The sequence below is a fragment of the Oncorhynchus mykiss genome, chromosome 11, assembly GCF_057628025.1.
Source record: "Oncorhynchus mykiss isolate SJ-2025 chromosome 11, ASM5762802v1, whole genome shotgun sequence".
NCBI classification, from domain to species: Eukaryota; Metazoa; Chordata; class Actinopteri; order Salmoniformes; family Salmonidae; genus Oncorhynchus; species Oncorhynchus mykiss.
This window is the reverse complement of record NC_143032.1, coordinates 19,553,551-19,572,874: the sequence shown is the minus strand read 5'-3', so window position 1 is coordinate 19,572,874 and position 19,324 is coordinate 19,553,551. Positions and strand designations below refer to the sequence as shown.

The following is a 19,324-nucleotide window of genomic DNA, read 5'->3' as shown; positions in this document are numbered from 1 at the left end:
TATACTCGGCCTCGTCTCAGGATATTAAGTTGGTGATTGAAGATATCCCTCTAGTGGTGTGGGAGCTGTGCTTTGGCAAAGTGGATGGGGTTATATCCTGCCTATTTGGCCCTGTCCGGGGGTATTATCAGACAGGGCCACACCGTTTCCCGACCCCTCCTGTCTCAGCCTCCAGTATTTATGCTGCAATAGTTTGTGTCGGGGGGCTAGGGTCAGTCAGTTATATCTGGAGTATTTCTCCTCTCTTATCCAGTGTGGATTTAAGTTCTCTCTCTCTCCCTCCCCTTCCCTACCCCTCAGGACTACCTGACCTGATGACTCCTCACTGTCCCCAGTCCACCTGGTTGTTCTGCCTGCTACTATGGAACCCTGACCTGTTCACTGGACGTGCTACCTGTCCCAGACCTGCTGTTTCAACTCTCTAGAGACAGCAGAAGCGGTAGAGATACTCTGAATGATCAGCTATTAAAAGCCAACTGACATTTACTCCTGAGGTGCTGACCCGTTGCACCCTGTACAATCACAGTGATTATTATTATTTGATCATGCTGGTCATCTATGAACACTGTGGCCATGTACTGTTATAATCTCCACCCGGCACTGCCACCCCTCAAAGCCTGGTTCCTCTCTAGGTTTCTTCCTAGGTTCCGGCCTTTCTAGGGAGTTTTTCCTAACCACCGTGCTTCTACACCTGCATTGCTTGCCGTTTGGGGTTTTAGGCTGGGTTTCCGTACAGCACTTTGTGACATCAGCTCATGTAAGAAGGGCTTTATAAATAAATGTGATTGATTGTGATAAGTAAAAAAATTCAAATAAAAGTAACAAAATAATTAAAGAGCAGCAGTAAATGAACAGTATTGAGGCTATATATACAGGGGGTACCGGTACGGGGGGGGGGGGGGGGGTTGCAATGCAAATAGTCTTGGTAGCCATTTGATTAGCTGTTCAGGTGTCTTATGGCTTGGTAGAAGCTGTTTAGAAGCCTCTTGGACCTAGACTTGGCACTCCGTTACCGCTTGCTGTGCGGTAGCAGAGAGAACAGTCTATGACTGGGGTGGTGTTTGACAATTTTTAGGGCCTTCCTCTGACACCACCTGGTATAGAGGTCCTGGATGGCAGGCAGCTTTGCCCCAGTGATGTACTGGGCTGTAAGCACTACTCTCTGTAGTGCCTTGCGGTCGGAGGCCAAGCAGTTGCCGTACCAGGCAGTGATGCAACCAGTGCTCTCCACGGTACAGCTGTAGAACTTTGAGGATCTGAGGACCCATGCCAAATCTTTTCAGTCTCCTGGGGGGTAATAGGTTTTGTCGTGGCCTCTTCACGACTGCCTTTGGTGTGCTTGGACCATGATAGTTTGTCGGTGATGTGGACAACAAGGAATTCGAAGCTCTCAACCTGCTCCACTACAGCCCCGTCGATGAGAATGGGGGCGTGCTTCGTCCTCCTTTTCCTGTAGTCCACAATCAACTCCTTTGTCTTGATAACGTTGAGGGAAAGGTTGTTATACTGGCACCACACGGCACCAAATATGAGCAAATCAGTCATTCTATGCAGTGTTCTATTATATACTGAACAGTGGTCATTTAAATTCCCTTTGAATAACCCTCAGTGTTCTATTTTATAATGAACAGTGGTCAGTTAAATTCAATGTGTTTTATTGAGTAGAGGTGTGCATTTCAATTACAGGTTTTTGGAGAACATTTAGAAAACTTGAACAAGCGTCCTATGGACGGAGCAAACAGAATGCTAGGCCACTGATTTTTTTACCACCGTGGTATCGTTATTCTCCACGGAATCGTGATACTTGGCCTGGTATCGTATCGTTTGTAAAATGTTAGCATCGTGACAAGCCTAGTACAAATAATGAAACACACCAGTGGGATTTACCGAACTGGGAAATGACAGACTGTAATACAACGCTGGTCCACTTCTAATTCTCCTGATCCTGTAAAACCATAACACACTGAAACTTTACTTAGTGTGTGTGTGTGTGTGTACAGGTTCTTATGTGAGTGATACAGTACTTAAGAGTAAAGTGTTGACGCATTGGTGTGTGTATGTGTCCGCGTATGTCAGTCTACTCACATGCAGTGAGGGGGACCACCCCCAGCCATGCGAAGGCCACCAGTGTGTAGTGAAACCAGTATCGTATGGCCGTGCCCACACTGGTCAGCAGGCCAGCACAGATGTCCTGGATGGGCAGGCGGGGGGGCATGTCTGGGGAGTAAACTGGAGCACAGACAGCAGGGACAGAGAGAGAGGGATGAGACACTCCATGTTCAAAGTTACAAACTTAGACAGAATAATAAGGTTGAGAAATGACTTAAAAATAACAAAAAGTGTGTAGAACCTAAAAGGTTTTTTGGGTCTGTCCCAATAGGATGACCCTTTGAATAACCCTTTTGGGCTCCAATTAGAAAACAGGTTTCTAAGACTGTACTCAATGGCAGAGCTTCCCAGTCTGAAGTCATCCCCTTGTAACGGAGCACGTTTTTAAACTGACAGGTCAATGCCACGGACGGGTACTTACTTGGTGTGAAAGCAAATCTGTGCTTGCATAATTCACAGTACTCCTTTCTGCTGTGCTTCAGCCACTGGACCAAACTGTAAACAACAACAATAGTAAAAGAGGTGTGTTGTAGGGGAGGAACTAACATGTGCAAGTGCAGGCATGGAATACTGGCTTCCTCACTCAAGCAGGGCAATTCAGTTTAACTCACATGGGGCGATGTGTGGGTGGTATGTGGGGTGTGGTGCGTGTGAATGCGAGTGAGACAGAGAACAGCCCACACTGAACCGTCCACAAGACACTTTCATACATACACCTCAGTCCATTCATTCATAAGCCCACCATCCTATAATGCCTTCTATAAGACTGAGTATAACGCTTGCTACTGTAACCCTGAGCTGTCTGGTATTTGTGATTCTGTGGAACTAATTGGCACTGTAATGTGAATAAAATATTACGACACACACAAACAGCTAGTGCCCAGTTAGGCCTACATGTTAATAACACCATGAATTCTAAGTGTAACTAACTAAGCCTAGGTAACATGGTATCTATATGTCCAGCTTAATGAATAGTGTGTGAGTGACCAGTATTCTGACGCAACAGGGGCTATTAGAGATCAGTGACATAATAACAGAGGAGATATTGTGGCGGCAGGTAGCCTAGTGGTAAGAGCATTGGACTTGTAACCGAAAGGTTGCAAGATCGAATCCCCGAGCTGACAAGGTAAAAATCTGTCATTCTGCCCCCTGGCAGTTAACCTACCTATTGTCATTGAAAATAGGAATTTGTTCTTAGCTGACTTGCATAGTTAAATAAAGTTAAAATATTCTCATATTGTCAATGACACAGTACTTCTGTACCCAGAGAAGCAGAGTGTGTTTGTGACATCACCTCATCACATTTCAAAACCTGGGCCTGCAGCAGTAAACCGTAGTTCAGGAGGCTGCTTATCAGCTTTTTCAATTTAAAAAAAAAATGTATTTGTAATAATGACAATTACAACAATACTGAATGAACACTTATTTTAACTTAATATAAAACATCAGTAAAACCAATTTAGCCTCAAATAAATAATGAAACATGTTCAATTTGGTTTAAATAATGCAAAAACAAAATGTTGGAGAAGAAAGTAAAAGTGCTATGTAGGAAAGCTAACGTTTCAGTTCCTTGCTCAGAACATGAGAACATATGAAAGCTGGTGGTTCCTTTTAACATGAGTCTTCAATATTCACAGGTAAGAAGTTTTAGGTTGTAGTTATTATAGGAATTATAGGACTATTTCCCTCTATACCATTTGTATTTAATTAACCGTTGACTATTGGATGTTCTTATAGTCACTTTAGCATTGCCAGTGTAACAGTATAGCTTCCGTCCCTCTCCTCCCTGGGCTCGAACCAGCAACACAATGACAACAGCCACCACATCGAAGCAGCGTTACCCATGCAGAGCAAGGGAACAACCACTCCAAGGCTCAGGGCGAGTAGCGCGCGCTAACTAGCCAGCCATTTCACTTTGGTTACACCAGCCTCATCTCGGGAGTTGATAGGCTTGAAGTCATAAACAGCGCAATGCTTGACGCACAACGAAGAGCTGCTGGCAAAACGCACGAAAGTGCTGTTTGAATGAATGTTTACGCGCCTGCTTCTGCCTACCACCGCTCAGTCAAATACTTAGATACTTGTATGCTCAGTCAGATTATATGCAACGCAGGACACGCTAGATAATATCTAGTAATATCATTAACCATGTGTAGTTAACTAGTGATTATGATTGATTGTTTTTTTATAAGTTTAATGCTAGCTAGCAACTTAACTTGGCTTACTGCATTTGCGTAACAGGCAGTCTCCTTGTGGAGTACAACGAGAGCGAGGCAGGTCGTTATTGCGTTGGACTAGTTAACTGTAAGGTTGCAAGATTGGATCCCCCGAGCTGACAATGTGAAAATCTGTCGTTCTGTCCCTGAACGAGGCAGTTAACCCACCGTTCCTAGGCCGTCATTGAAAATAAGAATGTGTTCTTAACTGACTTGCCAAGTTAAATAAAGATTAAATAAAAGGTGTGTAAAAAATAAATAAAAAAAAAGGCAAATGGAATAAAAAAATACAGATTTCCGATTGTTATGAAAACCTGAAATTGGCCCTAAATAAATCGGCCATTCAGATTAATCGGTCGACCTCTACTGCTTATCATCAATAATCTGTAGCTAATATCCTAAATGACAAATCAACAACTTTCCTCAGTACCCCAGGTTCTAATTTGAATAACAATGTATGCTATTTTAGAAGCAACTAATTGTCATCCAAAAAGTGTAGCTAGGCCTGAATGTTTTTCTAATCTTCAGTTTGCTCCTCTGTTATGCCACCCTTGGTTGGAAAGTGAGATAGTGACAGTATTGTTATTCCTCTACTTCTGTATCCCGAACCAGCACGCACACACTACCCAATAAATGTACCAGCAGCATGGCATTAACTACCCAGCTCTGAACAATGAACTACTGGGTTATGTAAGTCAATGATTGTGTCCTAGCTGTTGCCACACTGTGTGTGTGTGTGTGTAATGTAGAGTTACACTAGCAGGCCTGGAGGCTAAGCCTATCATTCTCACTCAATGGAAAAACACATAGTTATTTTAGACCTCAGTCTAAAATAGTCTCAATTACTGGCTGCTATCCTTTGCGTTATTTCAGCACACCCAGCTAATTGTTTTTCCTTTGTTAGACCCACACTGCAGAGAAACCAGCTGGGAAAGCAGACAAATGTAGGGTGGCCACTTGGACGCAGGCCAAAACCATCACCTCAGGACAGTCTTAGGTGAAAGCTAGGACCTATGCTATAGCTGTATATCAACATTAATGTTAGTCCCTCCTACTGACTCAAATGTTATTCTATGTCCATTATGTCTCTATTGCTAATACTTGGGGCTGGTGTGTGTGTGTGTGGGGGGGGGGGGGGGGGGGGGGGGGGGGCTACATACAGTGGACTCCTGATAGGTAAAACAATCTTGAGGTCCCAATTCAATGACATTCTTTGTAATTGCTCCTGACGACTGCATACTCACAGTGTGATCAAGTCAGACAAATAGCCACTCACCATTCCTGATGAATGAATTTGATACTGCCGGTGCATACACAGGGGTGGTACAGGGGCTTGTCTGGGGTCCCCTCCGAACGACACACACGACATATATCTGCTACAAACAGACAAAGGATGAAGATATTAGTTCATTTGTTCAGAGAAACACCTTATTTTATTATCGAAGGCTCATGTCACTGTTTGGGTGTCTGCCGAAGAAAAATGTGTTTGCAGCTGACGTTGGCAAGGTAAACTAACGTTACCCACAGTCTCAAACATGTGGTCTCTAATAGTAGTGTAAATCAGCTGACGTTACAAGTAACGTTAGACTGACTGTAAAATGACATTTACCTTCATCTGCCGTTTCCATTTTACTGGATGACGCGCTCCCCTCTCTGTAGCAGTAGTTTGCTATCGCAAACCCATTCACAACGCGAAGGCCAGTGTTTTTAGCGGATTTGGAATAGACTAGCTAGCTAGCTATCCTTGATAAAATGGTGTCCACTTTGATAGACACTAGAATCACAGTCTTGACTTGTTTCGTGACACGCGCAGTCAGAACACGATCGAGGTTCCTTTTCACTGCAAGCCGATGTATGTTCGACCGGTAGCGGTTGTCAAACGGAGATCAATAGCAAGCATAGCTAGCTACCTTTTACTTGTAAATTCAACACGATCAAGGCGACGATTAGGTACCTAGCTAGATCTCTTTGACCCGTCACAACATTGATGCCTTGCGACAGTGTGCGCCGCTTTCTGGCCGCGGTGGCAGCTTTTGGATTTGGTCACGTAATGTTACGTGGGGCTTGTGTTTTCTGACACGTGTAGATAGTGACACCCTGAGGTATTTAGCTGTTACTGCATCATTCCAATATGTGACTGAATACCATTTTCCTTTAGATTGATGTCTGATCCACCACTTTACACCGTTCTGGTCTTTACAGTTCATACCGGAATGTAATGTGGTAACTGCACACAGTAAACCTTACAAATCCTCACATTACCAAAGGTCAAGTATGAGTAACTTATGTCATACCAATTACATCACTGGCGCTGTGGCTTAGTTGGTTAAAGCGCCTGTCTAGTAAACAGGAGATCCTGAGTTCGAATCTCAGCAGTGCCTTTTTGAGACGGTAAATGAATACAGTTCGGAAGTGTCCCAGCTGAAACAGGTTGATGCGACTTGAATGATTATTACACGTTTGTATTTTCTACACTCAAAAAGCGCTTTTTAAATCGTTCAATTTTTTGGGAATGAACTTCAGACTGGGTAAGAACGAATGTAATTCACGCTATTTGAACAGGGCGTTCCTTGCGGTCAGCAGGTGACCAGGATTCACATGATTATCTTCAGCCTCAGAAGAAAAACTAAAGCGGGAAGGAAAAGTCCCCGTTTCAGAGTATGAGTTTTAGCCAGAAATAACAATAAAGTGGCCAAATAAGTGTTCTATTAAATAAATAGTAACACTCAAATCCCAATTTTAGCAATTGCCTAAGCCCTTCAAATAAAATATAAAAAAATGTATTCAGGTGAGAAGTTGTGGGTGGGGGAAATTGCTAATAAACGGGTGAAAGTAAACGGTACGGTCTGGTAACGCATCACGGCAAAATAAATAGTGGGGGAACTGTACCAGTAAAGCATGAGCCTATCACAATAACACAATGTCAAGAAAACTAGGCTATTACACCACTTGTAAAAAAAAATATTCCACATGTCAGAGGGATGAAAATGGAGCGAATGGACTTGAATACGGATGGTATAGCCTACCTATACTAAATGCGATGTGGTTCCACGAAAACACTGACATTTTGCCAATGCAGAGACGTGTGGCCGATTTCACAGACGAGCGCTGACAGCACTGGTCTCATAATTTCGGGCCTAATGACAATCGCGAAATGCCATTATGCTATTTTGTGTAACAGATGTCTCTTTCCATGCACCACTGTTTGGAGGCTGGAAATATGTTGCAGTTGGATGAACGTGCACGGTCAGCCCAGAAAAGCGTTGGGGTCGGGTGCAACTATTACCCAGTGGTGTAAAGTACTTAGGTAAAAATACTTTCAAGTACTACTTAAGTCTTTTTTGGGGGTGTATGTACTTTACTTGACTATTTGTATTTTTGACTTTTACTTCACTACATTCCTAAAGAAAATAATGTACTTTTTACTCCATACATTAGGCCTCCATTGTAAATAAGAATGTGTTCTTTACTGACGTGCCTAGTTAAATTAAGTTGAAAAAATTGAAATTGAAAAAAATTGAAATCTGGTAGGGACCTCTTATAACCAGTCATAAATATACATTTTGGGGGTAGGTAAACGCAATGGTGGAAAAAGTTCCTAGTTGTCATACTTGAGTAAAAGTAAAGATACCTTAATAGAAAATGACTCAAGTAAAAGTGAAAGTAATCCAGTAAAATTCTTCTTGAGTAAAAGTCTAAAAGTTTTGGGTTTTAAATATACAGAAGTATCAAAAGTAAATGTAATTGCTAAAATATACTTAAGTATCAAAAGTAAAAGTACAAATAATACAAAATTCCTTGTATTAAGCAAACCAAATGTCACAATTTTCTCGTTTTTTAAATGTATGGATTGCCTGGGGCACACTCCAACACTCAGACATCACTTACAAACAAAGCATTTGAGTCCACCAGATCAGACGCAGTAGGGATGACGAGGGATGTTCTCTCGATAAGTGTGTGAATTTAACAATTTTCTCTCCCGCTAAGCATTCAAAATGTAACGAGTACTTTTGGGTGTCAGGAAAAATGTTGTCAAAAATATAAATAGTAAAGTACAGATACCCCCCAAAACGACTCAAGTAGTACTTTAAAGTATTCATGCTTAAAAGTACTTTACACCATTGGGTAAACGTAGTTGTACCTGATCTCAACGCGTTCTCACTAAATCATACTTACCAGAAGTCCACTGGCACTCGCAAAAAAAGATGGTTCTGTACAGTTTGTTCATATTGGTAAAGCGCCGAGTAACTATTGCCACTTGCAGTGTAAGTTCGAATGCCCATGGCGCGCAAAAAAAACGTAGAAATGTAAATTCTCATTAATTGAAAATGAAGATTAGTGGCTCAATTAAATCCAACCCGCATTGAAGTAGTTACGCAGTATGTATTTTTCCAATAGTCAAATTAACTCATGGATTGGGCTTGGGTACAGTATAAAAACCAACAACTACTATCAGGGCGACCCCTCTCACAGGCATGATTTCACTTTAAGAATTAGAATTGTGTGGACACAGGATGAATATTGAAAATAAAGGAATTGAAGAAAATCTGCTCCATTAGCCAGAAGAGGACAGGCCACCCCTCCGAGCCTGGTTCCTCTCTAGGTTTCTTCCAATGTTCCAGCCTTTCTAGGGAGATTCTCCTAGCCACTGTGCTTCTACATCGCATTGCTTGCTCTCTGGGGTTTTAGGCTTGGTTTCTTATAAGCACGTTGTGACAACTGCTGATGTAAAAAGGGCCTTTATAAAAGTGTTTGATTGATTGATTATAACTCACAAACATTCAACAATGAGTCAACTGTTTTAACAGACTGCACCACCAATCAGTCAAAGTGGTTTGAAAAACAATACGGGTTGACCATTGTCACCTATTTCATGTTACAATGGCTGTAGCTATGAATAGAAACGTATAATCCTCATAGCCTACATGATTTTCTCCTTTGTAAAAGCACGTAAAAGGGAAAGATGAATGGATCAAAGTACAGAGAGATCCTTAATGAAAACCTGCTGCAGAATGCTTAGGACCTCAGACTGGGGTGAAGGTTCACCTTCCAACAGGACAACGACCCTAAGCACAAAGCCAAGACAAAGCAGAAGTAGCTTTGAGACAAGTCTCTGAATGTACTTGAGTGGCCCAGCCAGAGCCTGGACTTGAACCCGATCTCACATCTCTGGAGAGACCTGAAAATGGCTGTGCAGTGACGCTCCCCATCCAACCTGACAGAGCTTGAGAGGATCTGCAGAGAAGAACGGGAGAAACTCCCCAAATACAGGTCTGCCAAGCTTGTAGCGTCATACCCAAGAAGACTCAAATCAAATCAAAGTTTATTTGTCACGTGCGCCAAATATAACAGGTGTAGACTGTACAGTGAAATGCTTACTAACAAGCCCTAACCAACAGCGCAATTTTTCAGTAAATATTAGGTAAACAATAGATAAGTAAAGAAATAAAAACAAAACAGTAAAATGACAGTGAAAATAACAGTAACTAGGCTATATACAGGTGGTACCAGTACAGAGTCAATATGAGGGGGCTCTGGTTAGTTGGACTAATTCAGGTAATATGTACATGTAGTTAAAGTGACTATGCATAGGTGATAAACAGAGAGTAGCAGCAGAGTAAAAGAGGGGGTTGGCAGGTGGGGAGTTTTGGGACACAATGCAAATAGTCCGGGTAGCCAATATGTGGGGGCACCGGTTAGTCGGGCTAATTGAGGTAATATGTACATGAATGTAGAGTTAAAGTGACTGTGCATAGATGATAAACAGAGAGTAGCAGCAGCGTAAAAGAGGGGTTGGCGGGACACAATGCAAATAGTCCGGATAGCCATTCGATTACCTGTTCAGGAGTCTTATGGACACCAAGGAACTTGAAGCTCTCAACCTGCAACACTACAGCCCTGTTGATGAGAATGTGGGTGTGCTCGGTTGTCCTTTTCCTGTAGTCCACAATCATCTCCTTTGTCTTGATTACATTGAGGTATAGGTTGTTATTCTGGCACCACCCGGCCAGGTCTCTGACCTCCTCCCTATAGGCTATCTCGTCATTGTTGGGGATCAGGCCTACCACTGTTGTGTCGTCTGCAAACTTAACGATAGTGTCGAAGTCGTGCCTTGCCAAGTAATCTTGGGTGAACAGGGAGTACAGGAGGGGACTGAGCAAGTACCCCTGAGGGGCTCCAGTGTTGAGGATCAACGTGGCAGATGTGTTGCTACCTACCCTCACCACCTGGGGGCGGCCCGTCAGGAAGTCCAGGATCCAGTTGCAGAGGGAGAGGTTTAATCCCAGGATGCTTAGATTAGTGATGAGCTTTGAGGGCACTGTGGTATTGAACGCTGAGCTGTAGTCAATGAATAGCATTCTCATGTAGGTGTTCATTTTGTCCAGGTGGGAAAGGGCAGTGTGGAGTGCAATAGAGATTGCATCATCTGTGGATCTGTTTGGGCGGTATGCAAATTGGAGTGGGTCTAGGGTTTCTGGGATAATAGTGTTAATGAGACTTTCAAGTTTAGCAAAGTAACCATCCAGAAAACATTGATCCCTGCCCCGTCAGTCCTGCTTAATACTCCAATTTAAAAGTAGAGAAGCATTCATTACTAGTGATACACTACTTTAATGTCGTCTTCTGGAATAGTCAGTGTATGAACAGTCAATAATTTATCTTCCTATACGTATTTGAAATAAATATCAGGTTGGAATGTTCATCATTCAAAATGTTGAATGCTGCAGTCATCCAGCAGTGTGTTCGATCTCCTGTGCTCACAGACAGACCAAAGGTGGCCTTTTATACTGCTTTGATGAATGGAAGATATGTGGGTCCCTACTGAAACCACCCTAGTCTACAACAACATCGGCACAGCCTACAATCCAACTACAGTTATTACATTTGTGGAAGTTAATAATTGTAAACTCAGCAAAAAAGTTCCCAGACGTGTAATATTTGTATGAACATAACAAGATTCAACAACTGAGACATAAACTGAACAAGTTCCACAAACATGGAATAATGTGTCCCTGAACAAAAGGGGGGTCAAAATCAAAAGTAACAGTCTGTGTGGCCACCAGCTGCATTAAGTACTGCAGTGCATCTCCTCCTCATGGACTGCACCAGAGTTGCCAGTCCTTGCTGTGAGATGTTACCCCCACTCTTCCACCAAGGCACCTGCAAGTTCCCGGACATTTCTGGGGGGAATGGCCCTAGCCCTCACCCTCCGATCCAACAGGTCCCAGACATGCTCAATGGGATTGAGTTGGGATTGATTGCTGGCCATGGCAGAACACTGACATTCCTGTCTTGCAGGAAATCACGCACAGAACAAGCAGTATGGCTGTTGGCATTATCATGCTAGAGGGTCAGGTCAGGATAAGCCTGCAGGAAGGGTACCACATGAGGAAGGAGGATGTCGTCCCTGTAACACACAGCGTTGAGACTACCTGCAATGACAACAAGCTCAGTCCGATGATGCTGTGACACACTACGCCAGACCATGATGGACCCTCCACCTCCAAATCGATCCAGAGTACAGGCCTCGGTGTAACGCTCATTTCTTTGACAATAAACGCGATTCCGACCATCACCCCTGGTGAAACCAAACTGCGACTGTCTGGTCCAGCGACGGTGGGTTTGTGCCCATAGGCGACGTTGTTGCCGGTGATGTCTGGTGATGACCTGCCTTACAACAGGCCTACAAGCCCTCAGTCTGGCCTCTCTCAGCCTATTGCGGACAGTCTGAGCACTGATGGAGGGATTGTGCGTTCCTGGTGTAACTCGGCCAGTTGTTGTTGCCATGCTGTACCTGTCCCGCAGGTGTGATGTTCAGATGTACCAATCCTGTGCAGGTGTTGTTACACGTGGTCTGGCACTGCGATCATCTGTCCATACTGTCATTATATTACGTACTGTCAGGGGTTGATTTACACATTGATCACCCGGGGCAAGCCAGGAGAGCCCTCATAATAGTGGGCTGGTCCTTCATTAATATATCAAACGTATGGGCGAGCCAATGTTCCCATTCCTAATGATAATAGGGGTGACATAGACACATCCTGATAAAAGTTGAGCTAACAGCACATTGCTAGGTCTTATCAAACCTGTTGTAACCAGGGGCTGGCTGTATAGCTCTACTGGTGTTGAAGACTTTGAAGCTATCCAGATGACCCTTAACATCTGGACTGAGCTGAGAGACATGGCTGTCACCAAGTCTGAACTGCAATGCCAAAAAAAACAATGTTGACCACAAGAGGGAGCCACTGGCAATAAATTCACTCGTCTCCTATCAATGATGAATGATCTTTATTTGTACATCCAAACAAACAACTCAACAATGGCGTCGAGCATAGATGTCAGTCTCACCTTCAAAACTAGTGTTCTTCTCGTAACGAGTTACTAATCCAAACTGATTAAATAATCCATTACGGAAATTGTAGCCTATGAATTTGGATTAATAACTTGTTTTATGAAATACAGACAAAAAACAAAACAAAAGAGTAAGTCACAGCTCAATTCCTGGTACAGTGGGTGAGACAGGACATGACCAGTAAACACACTGATCAGCCACACGCTATGGAGGGGACATCAGCTAGCAGTGTACGCTTACATAGCAAACCTGTTGGAGACAAGCAAAACAGTGCAGCGAAATTAACGGCCATCTTTTAGTGTCAGTGTGTCCAATTATCACGTCATGACAATGTATATGACATTTTAGTTTCCAACCCCAGTGCCTTGTCAAGTCTCTGGTAAAAGAGGTTCTCAAGCTCAGGAGATCACTTGGATAAATGAAGGTTCAATCATTTAGAGAGTGAAAGGAGGTTGTTGTTACTGTAAGGATGTCCACATGATTGACAGGGGGCCTGGGCCAATGGCATCAGGGCAGAGAGGAAAGAGCTGGAGTCAGTGTCCAATCACTGTTCAATGTTACAGTTTAGTTCTGTGTTTAGAGTGGTAACCATAGAGAATCCCCAAGGCGGGTTAGGCAAGTTCAACTTCCTCTATTGAAAACATCTTCTGCTACGTCCCAAACACATTAAATGGCTTCCTTTCCTTTAGGAAGGACCACCGAAAAGTCAATGGGTAAGATTCCACCACATTGTTTTCATCTGTCGTACCATATTACTCCAATTCTGTTCCTTCCCATTCATTCCGTTTCTTCCTCTTTCCCTGAAGTGTACACACTTCAAGGAGAGAGGGGAGAATCGGAACTGGGGTCTTGTCTAATTTCAGCTTCAGTGGTTTAGAAGGAAAGTAGGTAAGGAAAGGGAGCTTTTTAAGACTGTTGGGATGCGGACCAGCACAGAGGGCTCAGTGTGCTGCGGCTGCCTAAGTAAACCCAACAATTCATATTATTGGCTCAGGGCAGAGTTTTGAGAGAAGTTGGGGAGGGACTACTAGACAATAGTAGGGTGAAAGATCAGTTCACAGATTAGAAGTTTGGAAAAAGAGCAGCAGTTTGTCCACTGATGACCACTGATCGTCTGCTAGCCCTCCTACTCTTTACCCCCCTCCCCTCGTTGGGATGAAGAATCTGACGGGGCCTGGCTCTTTTCAGCATCCTCTCCTTCACCTAAGAGAAAGAGAGAGGGGAAGGCAATTCATGCATTAATAATGAGTCTAAATGACATCATTACATCTGACGTCAGTGAGAGAGAGAAAGAGAGCAGAAGGGTGTTTGAGTTGAGTAATCCACTAAAGCGACTGACTATAAGACACATTGACTATGATGTCACCATGTAAATATGGACAACACTATTGGTGAATCTTAATTGCATACTCCTTCCATCCTCTCTCCTTGCCTCCTTCTCAAAACCCACTGGAGGAGAAGATCAGAGGGGAGGGTCCTCTGGCTTTCTCATCCAATGGGTTTTGAAAAGAAGGTCAGGAGAGAGGGGTGAGGAATATGCAATTGAGATTCTCCCTATGAGTTATCAAGGGAAAAACATGGCTCGTCTGGCCACCTGTCGGTTTCAACTTCCTGCGTTGGCCAAATTGGCATTAACAACACATCGCCCCGCTACAGAAAGAGATGAAGAGATAATATAGATCAATTTATAAAACACAGGTCCTGGCAAGTCTGGATTTTGTCTCAAGTTGAAACACCAAATGCCTCTTTCATTAGCTTCCTGACCAACAGGTGAATTATGCTAGCCAAGTTTTGAAACAGAGTGTTTGTCCAACGCTCTCACCGGATTTGTTGATGTTGAGCTGAGCCAGGTCGTGTGATAGGTCGCTGGGTCCCTGTGCCTCAGGGGATTGTGGGATGTCGTGTACGGCGTTCCGTCGGCCGGTCCGCTGTGAAGCGATGAAGTCTTCATATGTCGCCTCCACATCAGTCATAGCTGATACACCTCAACATAGCAGGGCCTGGGAGACAGGGGAACACACACACACACACACACAATGTAAACACACTTGCAGTCTCCCAGGGCGGTGGAGGGATTACCCTGTGCCATAAACCAGCCATCTGCTGAGCGGAGCCAGAGGGAAAGCCTTGGTGTTTTTTTTAGTTAACACCCAGTGCACCCAGTCCCTACAACATAAGTGATATTGCCATGGGGGTTAGGGGGACATGTAATTTATTTAAAATAATAAATAAAAAAATAGCAGGAAATTAGCTTTAAAGTAGCTGTCCAGTATTTACAGATTTCTATAAATTTGACCTATAATGAATTACAATAAGTGAAATAATTACTTAGTTTTGTTATTATGTTAAAATGCAGCTTTTCTGTGTTGGAAAGGTGTGGGCATACCCCAACAACATAATGGTGTGGGCATACCCCAACAACAGAATGGTGTGGGCATACCTCAGCAACAGAATGGTGTGGGCATACCCCAGCAACAGAATGGTGTGGGCATACCCCAACAACAGAATGGTGTGGGCATACCCCAACAACAGAATGGTGTGGGCATACCCCAACAACAGAATGGTGTGGGCATACCCCAACAACAGAATGGTGTGGGCATACCCCAGCAACAGAATGGTGTGGGCATACCCCAGCAACAGAATGGTGTGGGCATACCCCAGCAACAGAATGGTGTGGGCATACCCCAGCAACAGAATGGTGTGGGCATACCCCAACAACAGAATGGTGTGGGCATACCCCAGCAACAGAATGGTGTGGGCATACCCCAACAACAGAATGGTGTGGGCATACCCCAACAACAGAATGGTGTGGGCATACCCCAACAACAGAATGGTGTGGGCATACCCCAACAACAGAATGGTGTGGGCATACCCCAGCAACAGAATGGTGTGGGCATACCCCAGCAACAGAATGGTGTGGGCATACCCCAGCAACAGAATGGTGTGGGCATACCCCAGCAACAGAATGCTGTGGGCATACTCCAGCAACAGAATGGTGTGGGCATACCCCAGCAACAGAATGGTGTGGGCATACCCCAGCAACAGAATGGTGTGGGCATACCTCAGCAACAGAATGGTGTGGGCATACCCCAACAACAGAATGGTGTGGGCATACCCCAACAACAGAATGGTGTGGGCATACCCCAGCAACAGAAGGGTGTGGGCATACCCCAGCAACAGAAGGGTGTGGGCATACCCCAACAACAGAATGGTGTGGGCATACCCCAACAATAGAATGGTGTGGGCATACCCCAACAACAGAATGGTGTGGGCATACCCCAACAACAGAATGGTGTGGGCATACCCCAACAACAGAATGGTGTGGGCATACCCCAACAGCAGAATGGTGTGGGCATACCCCAACAACAGAATGGTGTGGGCATACCCCAACAACAGAATGGTGTGGGCGTATACCGTTCATTAAAAAAATATTCATGCAAGTAGACTGCTGTTTGGCCATCTCATCCTCCTCAGGAGGCATCATCCTCTATATTGTGTTTTCAAAATACCCCTCAATAGAGGCATAATAAGTAATGTCAAACGACACAGAATTGCAGGAAATGTGTTTTATAAAGTCAATATTTTCACCAATTTCACCCTTGCACTACAAACACACACTTAGTCAGTGGCATTGCCATCACTGACATGACCTTCCCTTATGAACAGTTTAACACCTCTGAATTCAAAAGCAACTTCATTTCTCAATATTCTACAATTATTTGCCCAATGAAGGAAACACTATTGTTTAGTATTAGCATGCATTGGACAAAATCCAAATCCTTAAACAACATGATTTCAATAACAGTAACCATTGCCAGGGAGATTGAGGTTAAGCCCCACTGCTGACATGATAACACCCTATTAGAGAGAGGTTGTACCCAGAATGCAGTGCCAAACCGTGACCGCCGGGTGCTATTTTAGGCCTCTATTCTCCTCTCAGCTGCTTGGCACTCAGCTGTGATGCTCAAAATGGTGTCACCGTGGCAGCGATGGTGAACAGCTGTTGGACTAGTAAACACTGGGTCACTCACTACTAATGAGGAACCCAGTCACCCCACACTGGTCATACACTGGGGTTCCTTTCGATTGGTTGTTATATCAACAATACTTATTTGAGAATAAGGTTAACTTGCAGGGGAAATAAACAATTGATACTAAAACAGAGTATTTGCGTCAAGTATTTATTTGAGTGTTTAAGGTATAAAGACAGCATCTTATTGATATGTCTTAATGTCCTTGTGATCCTGGTCTTGCATATTTGTGTCAGAAGTACAAGATCAGGAATTGGAGGGGGACTGAGAAGGACGACTGATATACAGTACCTATTACTGTAACTGGGATAGCTGGCATTATCAATACTCATCATCGCTGGTGTGGAAAACACTTTATGCTAAGATTTGAGGCTTGAAGTACAGTATCTTAGAGTCATACTGTACATTCCTTTGCTGTGAGAGTTCAATGTGGCGTGTAGTCTACAGGACTGGTTTTAGTGGTGGGACTGGGATGTACCTGGCAATCTGTACTCTGAAATATTCATGTTTTACATAATTTACACACAACAATACACCCGAGGAGCTAAGATCAGCATAGACTATGAGCTCGGTGTGTGTGTGTTTTCCTGTTCAATGATTGACAAAAGTGTAGTCATTACCAAGGAACATGCCATTTGCAAGATGCCAGAGCATGTCCCTGTAGAAATAAGGGCAACAGCCTTCCTAAAATAGCCTTCAGACAAACTGCCTTCAGCTGAATAATTCAACAAGTGAAATGTGTACAGACAGCCACACACATCCTTCAGTATTCATATCTTAATGACCATTACTGATGAACACAGGCTATTTACCATGCAGCATTGAATCTGGTTTTTCATAGGTCTGACGCAATCTGAAGGAACAAATTGGATACATGGCATTAAATAATGTATTTACGGCCAAATCTAGCTAAATAGAAATGTAAGGCTTGGAAATCTCTCCTCTGTAAAAAAAAAAACCTCCCCTCCCCTCTCGCTCACATTTCATTTACATATGATGACAGACCTGTAGTTGGGTACTCCAGACTGAAGGATGCTCCAAGATGCAATAGGCCTACATATAGTCCAGTCATCTCTGACAAAACCATCCATTCTCAGTATTAATTATAAGGCTTTGGGGAATCATTGCATGGTCATTATGATATGTATCTAGCCTATGTTAATTCATTTCAAACGAATGTACATTAAAGAGCGCGACAGTGCGTGCAATTTGTTGTTACAATGTGTCAACCCTGTAATAGCAAACATCCGGCTGTTTGGCAACACTGTAATCAATTGTGTGGCGATGTTGCATTTGCACAACCAGGCTAAATCAAAACAGCAGAAAATATCGCTGAGCTATTGACAAAGACTTCTCTAAAAGCTGTAGCTTGACAACCTGTGAGGCAGAGCGAAAGCGGCACCATTTAAACAGGTAACACAAACCGAAATCGAAGCTTGAAATCTCATTAAAATCTTACCTGTGTGTGCTGAGGACTTCCAAACAGAAGCTGCTATGCACGGTCAATCACACAGCGACATGAGGAAGTCGACTGTCGTCTGTGATTTACGTCGCGACTCGCGTCTACAGATGCAACCGGACCTTTCTTGCTGCACGGCGGGCGCAGTGGCCGCACGTAGGGCATGACGTTTGAGCGCTGGGCACAATGGTTCGGTGGTTGGTCACTGATCGTGCACTGGCTCGTCTGTGCAATTAGACTACTGTAGTGCAAGATGTAGACCTATTTACATTGTATAACGCTATTCGTATTATTTCTTAGGCCTAACAAAAATTAATTATTACACTAACTCAATAATATAATTCAATATATACTGAACAAAAATATAAACACAACATGCAAAAATGTCAGCGATTTTACTGAGTTTCTGTTCGTTTAAGGAAATCACTAAATTGAAATACATAAATTAGGCTCTATTCTAGGAATTTCCATGATTGGGCAGGGGCGCAGCCATGGGTGGGCCTGGGAGGGCATAGGCCCACCATCTGGGGAGCCAGGCCCAACCAATCAGACTGAGTTTTCCCCACAAAAGGGCTTTATTACACACAGAAATGCTCAGTTTCATCAGCTGTCTGGGTTGCTGTTCTCAGGCGATCTCAAAGGTGAAGAAGCCTGGGCTGCAGTGTTTACACCTGGTCTGCGGTTGTGAGGCCAGTTGGATGTACTGCCAAATTCTCTAAAATTACGTTGGAGGTTGGCTTATCGTAGAGAAATGAACATTCAATTCTCTGGCAACAGCTCTGGTGGACATTCCTGCTGTCAGCATGACAATTGCACACTCCTTCAAAACTTGAGACATCTGTGGCATTGTGTTGTGTAACAAAACTGCACATTTTAGAGTGGCCTTTTATTGTCCCCAGGACAAGGTGCACCTGTGTAGTGATCAGGCTGTTTAATCAGATTCTTGAAATGCCACACCGGTTAGGTGGATGGATTATCTTGGCAAGGAGAAATGCTCACTAACAGGAATGTACACAGGAATGTGTGCACAACATTGGAGAGAAATAGGCTTTTGTGCATATGGAACATTTCTGGGATCTTTTCTTTCACCTCATGAAACATGGGACCAACACTTGTTGTGTTTTATATTTTTATTTCAGTGTATCTACTGGGT

At 43.6% G+C, this 19,324-nt stretch overlaps 2 protein-coding genes and 1 non-coding gene across 3 annotated transcripts; 1 reads left to right on the top strand and 2 right to left on the bottom strand.

Moving 5' to 3' along the window:
- Positions 1–1,640: 1,640 nt before the first annotated feature.
- Positions 1,641–6,266, bottom strand: ssm4 (SSM4 protein). Its single transcript, NM_001160571.1, is given in 5 exon segments — positions 1,641–1,963; positions 2,086–2,229; positions 2,531–2,604; positions 5,602–5,701; positions 5,935–6,266. Coding segments are annotated over 5 exon segments (417 nt in total). The 5' UTR covers positions 5,954–6,266; the 3' UTR covers positions 1,641–1,883.
- A 366-nt stretch (positions 6,267–6,632) lies between these two features.
- trnat-agu (transfer RNA threonine (anticodon AGU)) lies at positions 6,633–6,706 on the top strand. Its single transcript has one exon. It is a non-coding gene; the product is annotated as a tRNA-Thr (tRNA).
- A 5,896-nt stretch (positions 6,707–12,602) lies between these two features.
- On the bottom strand, positions 12,603–18,402 carry LOC110535438 (cAMP-dependent protein kinase inhibitor alpha-like). Its single transcript, XM_090189101.1, has 3 exons — positions 18,172–18,402; positions 14,504–14,681; positions 12,603–13,884 (listed from the first exon to the last, which is right to left on the bottom strand). The coding sequence occupies exons 2-3, from the start codon at positions 14,652–14,654 to the stop codon at positions 13,808–13,810; spliced, it is 228 nt and encodes a 75-aa protein (XP_090045227.1). The 5' UTR covers positions 14,655–14,681; positions 18,172–18,402; the 3' UTR covers positions 12,603–13,807.
- Positions 18,403–19,324: the final 922 nt, after the last annotated feature.